At 39.0% G+C, this 14,501-nt stretch overlaps 3 protein-coding genes across 3 annotated transcripts; 2 read left to right on the top strand and 1 right to left on the bottom strand. All coding sequences in view use genetic code 11, as the record gives it.

Annotated features, from left to right (window-relative positions):
• Positions 1-39: 39 nt before the first annotated feature.
• EGR_07893 (E3 ubiquitin-protein ligase LRSAM1) lies at positions 40-1,544 on the bottom strand (the record flags this gene model as incomplete). The annotated part of the gene is made up of 5 exons (XM_024497142.1): positions 40-128; positions 163-327; positions 413-497; positions 544-714; positions 1,509-1,544. 5 exons carry the CDS (start codon positions 1,542-1,544, stop codon positions 40-42), a joined length of 546 nt encoding a protein of 181 aa, XP_024348412.1.
• A 204-nt stretch (positions 1,545-1,748) lies between these two features.
• EGR_07892 (6-pyruvoyl tetrahydrobiopterin synthase) lies at positions 1,749-2,171 on the top strand (the record flags this gene model as incomplete). The annotated part of the gene is made up of 1 exon (XM_024497141.1): positions 1,749-2,171. One exon carries the CDS (start codon positions 1,749-1,751, stop codon positions 2,169-2,171), a length of 423 nt encoding a protein of 140 aa, XP_024348411.1.
• A 4,066-nt stretch (positions 2,172-6,237) lies between these two features.
• On the top strand, positions 6,238-10,163 carry EGR_07891 (Casein kinase I isoform alpha; the record flags this gene model as incomplete). The annotated part of the gene is made up of 6 exons (XM_024497140.1): positions 6,238-6,360; positions 6,392-6,498; positions 6,531-6,827; positions 6,859-7,006; positions 7,509-7,917; positions 10,117-10,163. 6 exons carry the CDS (start codon positions 6,238-6,240, stop codon positions 10,161-10,163), a joined length of 1,131 nt encoding a protein of 376 aa, XP_024348410.1.
• Between the last annotated feature and the right edge of the window lie 4,338 nt (positions 10,164-14,501).

The following is a 14,501-nucleotide window of genomic DNA, read 5'->3' as shown; positions in this document are numbered from 1 at the left end:
ATGCCAATTATTGGAATGCATAAAATTTCGAAACCCATTTCAAGAAAATAAGTCAAAGCTCAGGAAAATGAACGTGGATACCTTTGCAAAGAAATGAGAGCATAGCTGGGATCCGAAATCATATACATCTAAAGAAGCAGTTAGAATTTTGAGTCGCAAAACCTTTCGAGGGGAGGGTAATTGAACTGAGAGGAAAGTTAGTGTTTTTAAGCTGTTTTAAATTTTCCAAAGCAACAGGTAAGCGAGTTATCGGATTTTGATCAAAGCAGGGTTCTTCTAAAGTATGAAGATACCCTATAGTTGATGAAAGATTTTGAATGCAGTTTTCTGTAAAACAAGCATCAAATTATACCGAATAAAACGCAGGTTACAGCAATCTTGCCAATAACATGCCAAAACCAAATAAGTTCACCTTCAAGGTTTAAATGTTTAATACGGGTGAGCAGACCAATTCGATCAGGAACCACTCTGATTTCGTTAAAGCTCAAATCCAAAACCTATGGTAAAATAATAACTTTGCGTAAAGATTTAATTCAAAACTACGTTAAGAAGGGGCATCGAAAAGACCTCATTAGGAAACAACCGAAATTTATTGGAATGTAAGTCCAAGTGTGTGAGGTGAGGTAGATCTGCCACTTTTTCCGCATTGAAAAGGGGATGAAGCAAGTTAGAGTGAAGAATCAGCAGTTTTTTTGAAGCATTTAATCTGTGACTCTACACATTTTGGAAGCTTAAAATGAAGTTTAGGCACAAAATACCTCAGTTGATTGGCATTCTGGTAGATCATACCGAGGTTCCCCCGATTCTTGGGCCCAAAAATACAAAAATGGATAATCTTGAAGGCAAATAAAAGACCTGGTGGAACGTACACGTGGTAAAATAAGTGCTTGGTGCTACAGGATACAATTCAGCAAAGTAAACAAGTCAGTCAGATGCAACTTACTCGAAAAAACGGGGAATCTAGTAATGAACAAACTTAAGGGAGTATATGCAATTATCTGGCGACACCCCACCAGCTAATAATAGTGAATTACTCCAGCTTAGCAAACACTTTGCATAAGTTGGCTGAGTACTCACAAGAAGTTCAAGAACCGTTACAAAACGCAAGGTAACTAATGTCTACAATGCACAGCCTCAATTCAACTTTCTTAGACAAATCACTCCCTCTCCGCAGAGGGAAGGACACCCGGGGTGTGCATTTGGGTCAGTTAGGTGAACTACACAAATGGCAAATGATTTGCCTCATTTTCAATTAATACAACTTGTCAAGTGATAAAACACATATAGCTGGGATGGAGATAATTCGGTGCATTTTACGAAATATACACCTTCTTTAGGTGTGAATTCAACCATCACTTCTTTGATGTGACTTCGCAAATAAGGGGAACATTTGTCTCAACAAGAAGGAACAATATTGTACTTCAGCAAGTCTATAAGATGGAGTATTTATTTTTCTTATAAGTTTCAATGCAATGACTAGTTAAATGTAAGTAGTTAATTAGGCACACCATATTAGAAATTGCTTCTTGGCTAAGCTCATACATTATTAACTATTTTACAAGAAGTTAGCACGTGTATTGCTAATTCTATGCATGGAAATTAATTTGTATATGGCCTTACTGAATGACAGTAAACTGGATTAAAGTGCTTGTTCCTACTACCTACTGGTCGGTTTTCCACCAATAATTTTCATCTCCCAGCCGGTATTTAATGTCTCAGCACTGGGTAGTTTGATTGCTTTAGTCAAAATGAATCCGCGAGTTTACGTCACGCGTGTGGAAACTTTCTCGGCTGCACACCGTCTATTTAATACAAGTCTCGATAAAGAGGAAAATACTCGGATCTTCGGAAGGTGCGCGGGTGAAAATGGACATGGCCATAACTTTAAAATGGAGGTAACTGTTTTCGGTGAAGTCAGCCCAGTCACGGGCATGGTTATCGACCTAAAAAAATTAAAGCGCATCATTCAAACCAACGTTCTCAATTTAGTGGATCACAAAAATCTGGATTTGGATGTCAAATATTTCCGCGAAACAAACTTGGTGAGCACTTCGGAAAATATTGCAGTATTTATTTGGAGATCTCTAAGATCTAGCATTGACTCCAAAATGGATCTTGAGGTCAAGTTGTACGAAACGGAAAGCAACATATTTTGTTATCGTGGTGATTAATATAATACACTCTTAATGTTCTTTTACTAAATGTGTTCCAATTGTTTCGGTGTGAAGTTAGTAATTTAATAGTTATGCTACAGTGAGTTGCACCTTAAGGTCGAATAGTCGGTACAGAGGGTTATATTTTCCTTAGTGGTGCCACATGGCATGTCGAAACAATTGGGCTTACTTTAGGCACAATTCTTGCGGTAATGCTGGCAAAGAGGAGCAGTGAAATTTCATCAGTTTAGTTGACTTAATCTCAACACTAAAATTATTCTTAGGTTTGTTAGTGGTTAGGTAAAAGCATACATGCAGTGTTTAGTTTAATCGAGTATGTAGGATAGTATGGGTGTGTGCAGAATTCTACCAAAGAGCTTATGAGGAGGGCTTCCAATTTTGCCAACTAATCCACATTAATGCCTCGCTTAAGCCTCCCCCTAATTGCTCCTCCTTTGTTCTCTTTAGCGTAAGTGCAAATATAACTGGTATTTTTAATGGTGCACTCTTCTACCATTGGATGAAGAATAAGGCTCATGTTCAAATTTTGGAAGAATTAGTAGTGTTCTTCCTCCTCTTTATCATTCCTAACACGCTGCTCCACGTTATTTTCAGCTTTGTAGTCAGCACTGTTACCCTTTATTCCTGTATGAGAGGCTAGCCAAACGTCCTCTTCCTCTTGTTTTCTCTTGATGGGTCGTTCGCTTCTGGAATCCTTCAGCAGTGTCGTCGAACTCCTCCGCAACGAGCTGATGCAGAGCACCTAGTCTGTGGAATTTAGACTGAGCCCATTTCTGTCCCCAGCCATCACAGAGATTCCATCACCGGCTTTTCGCGGCCACATTCATAATAAAAGGTACTTCTAGTATAAGTACTTCCATATCATTGTTACCCAAAATATATTCTGGGCTATTAAACTGGCAAGTGGGTACATGTTAATTGAATGGAGACGACATCGCCACCCAACGCAGAAAGTTAATCACGCCGTTCATCGACATTAATCTTAAAGACGTTTGATTTTTTTCATAAATGTTGGATAAACTACAATAAAATTTTGCCATTAAAAACTCACATTTGTGTGTGCGTTAGTTGTACCGTAGATTTATACCCCATGCACCATATTTGTTAAAGATTGACTTATTATTACTGATTTAGATGGAATAATCGCTTCAGTACACACAAAACCTTCAACACATGAGAACTTTGACATTTCAATTGCCACTATACACAACTTCGGGTTACTTGATGTGACATTAAAGACATTGGTAAAAGCCCTTAAGCGCACATAAATGCTCCCCATAGATTTCAATATCTATAGGACGCATTGCATCAGCGAATTTGTCGCATAGACAAATAGAATAGAGCGGAGAGCATAACAGGTTTTTATGCAAAACTGAGATGAAACACAAAGATAAGGCAATTTTTATGACCCATTTCTGAGCCTCTTCCCAAAAACACTTTGTTAATCATGAATACAAACAAGTGATACAAAAAAAGTCACATTCATGCAAAACAAATAGTATTTTACTAAATTAGTGGCAAAAATCCTTATTATCTGTTTACTCTCTCAAAATAATTTAATGAACAAGACCAGCGGACTGATAAAAACACTGTTAACGGATCTGTCGATTCAAAAGTAATAAGCCTTAACTGTTCCGCTAAAGTATTTCTATTGAAATCCTGAAAGCAATTATCGTAGAGCCCCGAGTGTTCTCTGAAGTCACGGGAAGCCATTATAGTATGGTAGAAAATGAATTGCTGTGGTACGTAAGAGCTGATGTCTGTGGCATGGCTCGGATTCTCATGCCTTCGAACGCAAGTAGAATATGCGAAGAATTAGGTGGCCGGCTTTATCAAATACAGGTTTAAGCGAACCACCAAAGAATTTCAGTTGAACCTCAATTGTTTTTCTTTAAAACAAATTGAGGTTTAATTATTTATCTTGCTTTATAATGTGACCACTCTTTAATACAGTCAATCAATTTTCTTATTGTTAGCACTTTTATCACAACTACTTTAGTACTAGTTAAAATGAGAGTTTGGTTGAGTACGTCGTTTACGTGGGTAGTGCTTATCGGGGCCAACCTCATGGCTGAGTGGGCGCCGTTGACCCTGATTCCCTCTACATTTCTATGATATTTATTCAATAAAAGACACTCTCTTCTAGCCAGATTGCTCATTCCAAGAGTCTGGAAGCAGAAGTGGATTTGAGGAACGCTGAACTCGTTACACTCGTAAGCTTCGGCGAACCTTCGCTTTTTAAAGACCGACACGGACTTTGAAACTGGCTTGAAAACGCAATGCATAGGCTTTGGTTTTACTGTCAACGTCAAATAACACTGTGGATCCTACTCGCCCTCCCTCAGAAACTATTCTCTTTCGCCGTGAAGGCCGGTATAACCCACACACCATGTTGAAGGATGCTGTGCTACTTTTGCTTAACTCGTCATCAATCAGAAAGAATCGGTACTAGTTAAATGGTTCTTGCATTGCGGTTAACATGTGGGAGAAGTCAATGGGGAATACGCGAGACAGCTTCAACAAAGGCGGAACGAGCTTTCCGCAGCTTACCTCCAACCAGAGTAGAGGGGTGGACAACGCCCCGTTCAGACCCTGAGTTCGACCACACATTATGGCCGGCAAACCGCGGCATGGATACCAACTGTAGGGCGACTCGTAGATTTTCCTCTTTTTGATCCTTGTACTCTTAGAATACCAGGGTTGATTCGACTTTAACATGTTTATTCGGATAAGTAGATGAAGGAATAAAGTACAAGTTTAGGGAAGTGTGACTGAAGAAGCTCTCTTTGAGTTGCTCAATGTTGCCACCTCAGTCACAAAATTCAACTCGTCTGCCCACCTCCTCTCTGAAAGGAACTTTAAAACAACATAAGTGTTACACGATTTTTCAACAAGGTGGTAATGTTTGCTGCATATAAGCATCAGCAGTTAGCTTCAGCATGGTACTACACCGATTGCGAAGGTCGAACAAATGCGAATTTCGCAATCCACAATATATCAGATTTCATACTTCAAAGGAAAGAAGGGATGAGTTAAATTTCCAACATTACACAGAATCACCTACAATTGCCACATATCAGACGGAAGAGATATTTTTTAAGGCACAGCTAGCCCAAAGACTATCGAGAAAGAGACCTAGTACATCTATGCAGACCTCTTCTGCCACCTAAAGTACATCGCAAGTTCCATCATCCGTGGAGCAATGATACCTTCTGTGTAATGAAATTTAAACCATCAAAAACCACCTATTTTGCACTACACAAGTTTGCAAAAAAAATTAACTACAGTCCGCAACAAAAACTCACACCCGTACAAAGACACAACCTTGGTTGGATACAAAGACGAAGTGTAAACACTAACGGAAGCAAAATGAAACCAGCAATAGGATGTGCAGATGCCACCCATCAGAGACAACTGTGTAAGTTTCTAAAGGAAAATGAGGAGCTAAGTAATGCATATTTGCTTGAATGTGTCTTTTCAGTGAAGAAAGGCTAGCATACATAAACACTTGGAATGATTATCGCCATCAGCCTGTGTGAGGGCAATGAATTCTGACCCCAACACAAATTAATTCATCAACTCACTGTACACCTTCGCGAAATTTATTAAATACACCATTAATGTATCCATGATTGCAGAGGTGTAAAAGAGAACAGCTGAACCTGTCACACCAGCTATAACGGAAGAGGGGGTGATTTAGTATTTTACTAAAATACTTCTTAGTTTATCAAATTGCCCAACTATTTGGTGTAGCTACCTGCAAAAAACAGAGGTATTTTATGATCCTTTGAAGCCAGGTACATGCCAACTTTAAAAGTAAATTAACAAATGAATGGAACTAGTTTTTTGCCAGCGTACTGGTATTGAAGCTGCCCCATAGTTTGTGGCCACCTAAAATGAGTTTAGAAATTGGATTTAACAAAAGCCCTAAGGGTATTATTATTTGTAACCCAATAAATTTGGGATCACACAGATCACACTTTCGTTTTAATTAATCATTCGAGGTTGTGCAGTTTTCAATCGCCGACTTCTATTGGTTGGGATTCATTTGGTTTTTTGTACTATGGCGGACTCTACGCACGGCAAATGGGATGTTATCAATAACGGGACTTACAGATTAATTAGGAAAATCGGAAGTGGTTCGTTCGGAACCATATATCTGGGTTTAAATACAAAAACAGGCGAAGTAAGTTTTGAATTTTTGTTGAATGTATCAGGAAGTTGCCGTTAAAGTGGAAACAAACCAGATCAGACACCCACAGCTTATGTATGAAAGCAAATTGTATCGAGTTTTCATCGGTGGTGTCGGGATCCCACGTATGAGGTAAAGTATCTCTAACCATTTAATTCCCCTAGATATTTTGGACGTGAGGGGGACAACAGTTATCTTGTGATCGACTTGTTGGGACCAAGTCTCGAAGATTTATTTTTATATTGTTCGCGGCATTTTACCACGAAGACCGTTCTTATGTTGGCTGATCAGATGATATCGCGCATAGAATTTTTACACTCCAAGTACTATTTGCATCGTGATATTAAGCCGGATAACTTCCTCATGGGAATGGGTCGTCAGTTTAACCGGGTTTTTATTATTGATTTTGGTCTTGCCAAAAAGTATATGTGTTCTAAAACGAAGAAACATATTCCATATAGGTTTGCACATACTGTTCATTATTATTACTAGGGATAATAAAAACTTAACTGGAACTGCTCGTTATGCAAGTATCAACACACATATCGGAGTTGAGCAGTCTCGTCGCGACGATTTGGAGGCTCTTGGTTATGTCTTGATGTATTTCAGTCGGGGAAGTTTACCATGGCAGGGTTTGAAGGTAGGCAGCTTTTAATTTACGTGGTTGCTTTAATTCATACTCTGGGCTAGTCTATTTTGCGATTATGCGTTCGTTTCATTTCTAATTTATCACGCCTGAGCATAATACGTTGGTGTAGAGGAATGAAATCTGCCATAGTGGTTGGCTGTGGGTGTGGGCGCTTTGATCAAAGTTAGACACGTGGTCTTGGCTGATTTAATGTGTAATATTTTCTGTGACTGGAGCATCAATCAGGCAATACCGCAAGGTATTTCATGTATTTATTTGCTGCAAACAGGTGCTTAGCTCCTAAATGTGGTTATTTTTAATCCAACGAAGCGAAGATTTTAAAAATTTGTTGGAATGAATTAGCACTTTATTCCTTAATTTTTAACTTATTACTTCGTATTTTTCATACCCAACTGCATAAGTAAGTCAGCTGTTTTGCAACCTTAGAATTTCCAGGTATGATCTCGCTAGTTGCAACTCTACTTGTGTCGGTATTGCTTCTTTCTCATCACAGGCGAATAACAAACGTCAGAAATACGAAAGAATTAGGGATAAGAAGATCGCCACTCCTCCCGAGATTTTATGTAAAGGTTTCCCATCGGAGTTTTCTACATATCTGAATTACTGTCGGAACTTGCGCTTCGAAGAAACGCCCGACTACTCTTATCTGCGGCAACTTTTTCGAGTGTTATTCATCGACTTTGGGCACAAAATGGACTACGTTTTTGATTGGCACCTACTCAAACGTCATCCATCTGGCGGCAACTGCAGCTCATCGAGTGAAGAGACGATTGGTGCTGACGTGGGCAGGGGTGTGGTTCGCCGTCACGCAGCAACAAATCACACCTCTCTACTCCCAGCGAAACTTGGTCGTGTTTCTAACTCTGTCGGAAACCAGCAACCTCCATTAGCACATCGCCGCGGTAAGAACTCAGGTGAAGGCTGGTAGCATTGGCAGTTAGCTCCTTTTGTTTTTATTACCTCGCAATATATTCTCACCACTCCCAGCAGCACTTCACATGCGCACTTGTACAGGCCTTCCTCTGCCTTTATTTGTTCAGGTTGACTTTTTCTACCTTATGCCTGTATACACTATTTCCAATAAACGACCAATGTAACGAGGTCATTGCTGAAGCTTGTCCTGCTGTGATTCACATTTACTCATCTAAAATATTTGAGGAAGCAACGTGCACCCTTTCCAGCAACCAAAAAGTCGCTTTTGAAGTCCGGATTTTTTAGGGTATTAGAGGTGCACTTGTCTGCTACCACCAGTATTCACATATATATCCTGCACTAAACAAGCTGGGGGACGTTACGGGCGCTATCACCCTTAGCGATACAGCAAACGTGCAACTTTGTAAATTAGTGTATGCCTGTGCATCAAGCAAGCCTCTACCGATTTTGCCTTGTTCGACAGGTTGACCTTGTTTGATCACTGAACAATTCAGACAAGTTATATGAGTATTTGTGACGGTAATCGTATCTGAATCGGACAAATAGGCGAGTTCCGATGCAAAGTTTAAAGACATCAACGTTGGACTTTTTATCTACACAAATTAATCTTCAAAGTGCAGTAGTAAGTATACTTTATGGCTTTCAGATGATTGTATCTCCGTGTGTTTTACTCATTGTTTTAGTAGTTGTTCCAATTCATAATAGATGTATCGAGATATTTCGGTAATCTTTGGTGTCCGTTATACATAAATCAAGTTTTGCGGCTTGTATAACCTGCCGGATATGAAGCATCATGGTTGAATGTTCATTATGTCGGCGCACGTTATTAAGTTCTGGTGTTAATAGAATAATTTTTGGTAAATTTACGCAAACTTTTCATTGTAAAACAACGGGTGTGTCGTATTTTTCCTATATTGATTAGACACTTTGGTGGACGGCAGTGTTTCCTAGTAAAGTATGAGTTTTGGCGATTCAAGCCGTGCCGGAGTTAATGCACATGATTTTGGTGGCGAAAACGGTGTAGTCGCTAATTTAGCCCTCATCGCTATTGTTAGCTAATTACGCATGTGTTACCTAGTTTTCCAAGTCACTACTGTCAAAGTTAACATTGCAATAGCCAACGCAATCTAAGACGTTTTGATGGTTAACTTCCGACCTAGTCACAGCTCTTACAAATGGCATGGCATTAAAAAATGCCGGAATACGGCCACTTTCTTGCTGATATTAGATTGTTTATATTCCACTCGTAAATACACAGTTACGCATCATCACTAAATTGTGTACATGCTAGTTGAATTTGCATTGGATTCACGTCCAAGTACCGGCTGACTACAGAAGATCCGCAATTTGAGGAAGGAGAATTCTTACTAGCTTGTTCAATCAGGTTTTTTTAAAAAATTTTAGAAGCAAACAATGCATCGTCGTTTTTCGTGCCTTTTTTATGGAGTAATTGAATACAGTTCTTGCGTTTGGTCCGACAGGAATGTAAAAAATTCTGTATGTCAAAGTTTCATTTTAGTAATCACAGCATTTTTTGGCAGGCTAAAGATGGAAGACCATTTTTTTTCGATGTGTGGTTGTTAACATCTGCTGTCTGGCCACCTAACCAACCTCTAGTTGAGAGTGAGACCAATTCACGTTCCCATTAAAAACGCTTGCCAACTTTATTTTTCTCGATTATTGTTCTTATTAAGTAGGACAGTACAATTGCCTTTTTATTTGTGTCGCAAGGAGAATGCATTGATCTCTAGCAAATATATTAAATAATCTTTCCTTGCAGGTTATTTAGAGATGATGTGAAACTTATTGGAATTCATTTATATAAATAAATGTAGGATTCAAAATTGCCAAACCGGTAATACTTTTCGCCTTTAAAACAGCTTATAAAATGCAAGTGGTTTATGATGTTTAAGTTAGGTGCATATTATTAAGTACGTGGCTTGCACCGTTTGTCGCCTTATTCGTGCTCTTCTCAAGGGGAAATTGAGTCGAATCAGCAAAAGGAAGCAAATTTTTAACTTTGAGTTTACTTGGACCTTCAAATACTACTTTCTTAGATTAGAATAATTCGTCAACTTTTGCTGGTTGACCGTTCTTCGACAACTTAGTTTTTTAATATTTTATGGCCAAAAGTTTACTGCTTAATTTTTGTGGTCCATTATTTACAGGGATTCCATGCTGCGAAACAGCTCTACAAGGATCAACGCATGTCTGAAACAAGATTTTTAGGTTTTAGGTTAAGGGAAGAAAAGACACGTCATAAGACAATACAGTGGAATATTCTAGCTCTTAACAAGATTGTTAATACAGGTTTTCGCTTTGTGGATTCCATCTGTATCGTGCAAACCAGGTGATGCGTGTTGCAAAGTGGAGCGATTTTCATCAGAAATGGGGCCTTAATTTTGATTTTGTTGGTGTTGCGCCAAGGTCATAAACCGGACCATTACGGCACTTCGGGGACTAACATTTTATGCTGCAATGGCGGTAGTGGTAAGTACTCTAAATTGCATTAATCGGAGCCTCACACAGAGCAGCTGACTCCGAGGTGTTAACTATTTCAACCTGCTACGTGGGAAATATGTGGAGCAGTATAGATGGCCTTCGATGGGTGTCTTGAGAACTGCACGTTAGTACCACCAGTTGAAATAAACTAATTTATTACTAAGCAAAGTACGTTAATGAGAGCGCTGCTTCACTTTTGGCAGTGAGGATTTCGCCTCTTCAAGCGGCAGCGTAATGGCCAATAAAGCAGATGGCGTAGGTGCTACACTAAAGTAATTTAATAGTTCACTTGCAATTCAAATAATTGCAGAAAAGTTGCTGAGTCACTGATAATGTATAATGAAACTCATGAAGTATTCGGCATGCCGCATTACACCAAGCGACGCTTTTGCTGTGGTCTTAGTTGATAAACAGTTTAATCACGAGCTTTTAGGTGCTTTCATCTTTAAAAAGCAGTAAAACAACTTTCTATTTTACTTAGGATGCGAGCCAGCTCGAAAATTTTTGCTATGGAAATAGTTAGACAACTTATATGATTTCACACCATAAACCGGTGTTACTTCCTTCCTATTCCTTAATCATAAAAAATACAAATGACAATGACATAGCCCAACCCACTCAACGGCTCGTTCGTGCACACCCTCCGGTGTTTGATGGTTTGTGAAAATCGCTGAATTCGAATATGTTACTCTTGTTCAGAGTGCGCTCTTGCGTCTCCCTCTTGTAGCATATTTTGACGGGCTTATTTCGAAATCGCATGCGCAATACTCCTTCACAGGCAATTAACTTCGAAACTATAGGAGGTGTTTTTCATCCGTGTATTCAGATGATGGCCTTCTTCCTACAAAAGCAGTAGCATTTGTATACTAAAGTTGCTAATCAGCGACCACTATTCCTCGACCAAGAAACTTAGTTTCCAATTTAAACTTTAAGCGAATGTGTGCAATAAATGCACGCCTGCTGGATTGCGCGTACCTGAGCACAAACCCATAAACAGATCAATGGCACAAATGTCAAATCACCTTGAGTAGGTTCTCGAAGGACGCACTGGAAACTTAACATGCATTCACAAGAGAGTACAAATGCACGCGAAATAATATTGAGGCAGTCAATGATGTTGCATTTCCCTCTATGTATGGAGATGAGGGATTCAGCACAATAGTTTTACCAAATGCACGTCGCCCTGAGACGGGTAGAATGTATGTTTCCCTAGATGAATGCCTTACTCTATCGTGCTCCATCCTTAGTAAAACGTTATGAATTTAATCCAGTCAAAAGTGAAATTCCCAACGATTCACCTTCGGATGATGACTCAATATGAAGAATTGTGTACGCCAAAGATAGTTGTCTAAATACCATCAAAATTGAGTGCTAAGATTTGTGGTTGATCTAGTTATTCGTCTACACGTGTTAAAGTTACAGCCAATAAAGCATCTGATTTGCCTAAAGTATTCAATTAGAACGAGGATCTCCAAGTGACCATAGTAGCAACTTGAACTAAAGTGCAACGAAGAACCCTGTAGTGGGTTTTAATGTGCATCAAACTGTTGACTCAAGTGAACAACTAAAGCTGCTTTAGAGGTGACGGATTCAGGCTTCTTTGCGGTTTCTAGGCCAAGATTAAGAGGATCTACCCCACTTTGTTAAAATTTACAACCTGGTGGCAATTCTGGGAAGGCGAAAAATCTAAACACTGAGGGCTGCCTTATGTGTGCGACTGTAGCATAGTGCGCATGCGATGCTGGACTGCGAATCTGCCAAATTATTAATTTTATAACAAAACAGTCACTAAATTCACAACGCAGTGAATCGTATCTTTGAAGAATCGTTTGGTTTAAAATACAACTTTGATTAGACTGCTGCACTTTAACCACGAGTTAAATAATCGTACGGCCTTGTCATGTGAATGCAGTGTGACTCCGAGTCCTAGAGGCGTCGGAAATATCAGCTAATTTTGCTCGCTGGGGGAGATAAATTGGTAAAAACTACGCCTCGTGGAAGTAAATTGAAATTAAGGCCTTTAGACCAATTCCAATCCAATTAAGTAAGATAAGCAGCATTAGTCTGCCACTATTTGTCGCCAATTCGGATGAGACAATATAAATAGCACATTTATTAACATAAAGGTGCTACTTCAATTTAATTCAACAGTTCCTTTGCCTCTACTGCACAAGTTATTCGTAAATTGGAAATAAGACGCCAAACCCGACGACTAGGTCATTCAATGGTAATCATATCGCATTGCTGAATGTAAACTTCACTTAAAGCTTCATCATCCATTAAGTGGTAGGGACAACTGGACTTCTGGGAGTACGAATAGATCTGGACAAATTTAACGCTGACTTAAAAATGGAACATGGTGCTTGAATCGAAATCTCGTATGGGGAATCTGGAATGCAAAACAAAGAACTGCACCCCTAACATCAAGTCTTGTAAGGATTAAATTAATCACCAGTGAGGTAATATGGACAAATACTAGAGTTGAATGATCTCTTCTCCGTTAAGCACATTGACTTTAGCCCAATACTAAACTTAGGGAAGGTGGATCTGCAGCGTATCACCTAAATATTTTAAATAAATACCTACACGTACCTGAGTAGCATTAACGCAGCATTTTGAAACCACAAAATGCATCTACCGTAAACTAAGATTCTTAGATGTGGAAACAAGCTGTATTGTTTTTACACCGTGCGGCATCATTTTACGCATTGGTGACTCCTAACTCAATTAGCTCTTTCTCGTCTATACCGGTGTGGACGCAGGTGAGCACCCTCGCTCAAATTCACGGATCTCTCGATCCCATGTTCAATCACAGGGTAAATATGCCCAAGTCAAGGTGAAACAAAGCCGATCCCAAGGCAGTACTGAGGGCGCGGTCTTGGGCATAAATAAACCTTTTCTCTACAAAAACAAGCGTGCTCCTTGATGCCTGCAACGGATAGAGGAAGTTAAACTTCACAGATGTGAATCGTTTACATATATGTAGGAATATAAATAGACGACCAGATTGTTTTCATTTCATTAACTTGTTGGACCCCCCAACCCCAACCACAGGGCCTAATTACAGCATCAAGTAACTCAATCACTTATTTCTAACACTTTTTCGCAAGGGGCAGTCGGTTCCCTCAAATTCGCTTTAAAGCACTTGACTCGAGTGCATACATGCAAACTAAAAATATGTACGAAAATTTAAGTCAACTATGTCTTTAGCGGGTATTTATTTCATTCGTAAATACAAAACTCAAATAAATAAGACCTATAACGTATGTCCTTACTGCCATGGAAACATGGTCCTCAATGTTGATATTTAATAACCGGGAGGTTGCAACTCCAGGCATGAGAAGCGAAAAATTGAACGGAAAACAAGTGAAATCTAATTAAGGTCAATTCAAACCTCGATTCATCAATTAATCAATAAAAACTACTTTCTCAAGATTTTGAGTTCAAAAGGACAAAACATGTTCACGCAATGCTGCTTTGTGCTATAAGGTTAAATATTTTTCATGTAGCTCTTATTAGTGCTAATAACAAAAAAACTGATATCTCAAGACATAACAAAGATGCGATTTCTAAAGAAAATACTAAGTACCAAATAGGGGTTACTCAGATAACACCGTTCAGTTGGGACTGGAAAACAAAACAAAGTAAATAGTGAAAATGTCCAATAAAAAATGAACTCAGACCTAGAAAGTTACACGTATTAGGCATCTATTGTAATTTTTTTAGATTCCACCAAAAAATCCTGCAAGGTAAAAAAGGCAAAATTTGTACCACCTCAAAGGTTAAGCGAAGGAAATTTTTGCAACCAATTGACAATCTCCGAAGAAAGGACAAGATCACCCGTGACCAATTACTCAGAATTCTATAATTTTGCTCACTGAAAAGTGCTTCTAATCATGTTAAAATGTAAATTATAGAAAATGAATTTTGGTAAAGGATTGCGCGAAAAATACTAAAGTGTAGCGTCCCGATACTCTTAAGACGAAAGAAGACACAATACTCGGGCAGAATATATATATTCAGCACGGAGAAGGTGTCTGGGCTATTGGCA

The sequence above is a fragment of the Echinococcus granulosus genome (genome assembly GCF_000524195.1).
Source record: "Echinococcus granulosus chromosome Unknown EG_S00090, whole genome shotgun sequence".
Taxonomy (NCBI): Eukaryota; Metazoa; Platyhelminthes; class Cestoda; order Cyclophyllidea; family Taeniidae; genus Echinococcus; species Echinococcus granulosus.
Note: the sequence above shows the minus strand (reverse complement) of the source record. Positions and strands in the feature narration are given on the sequence as shown.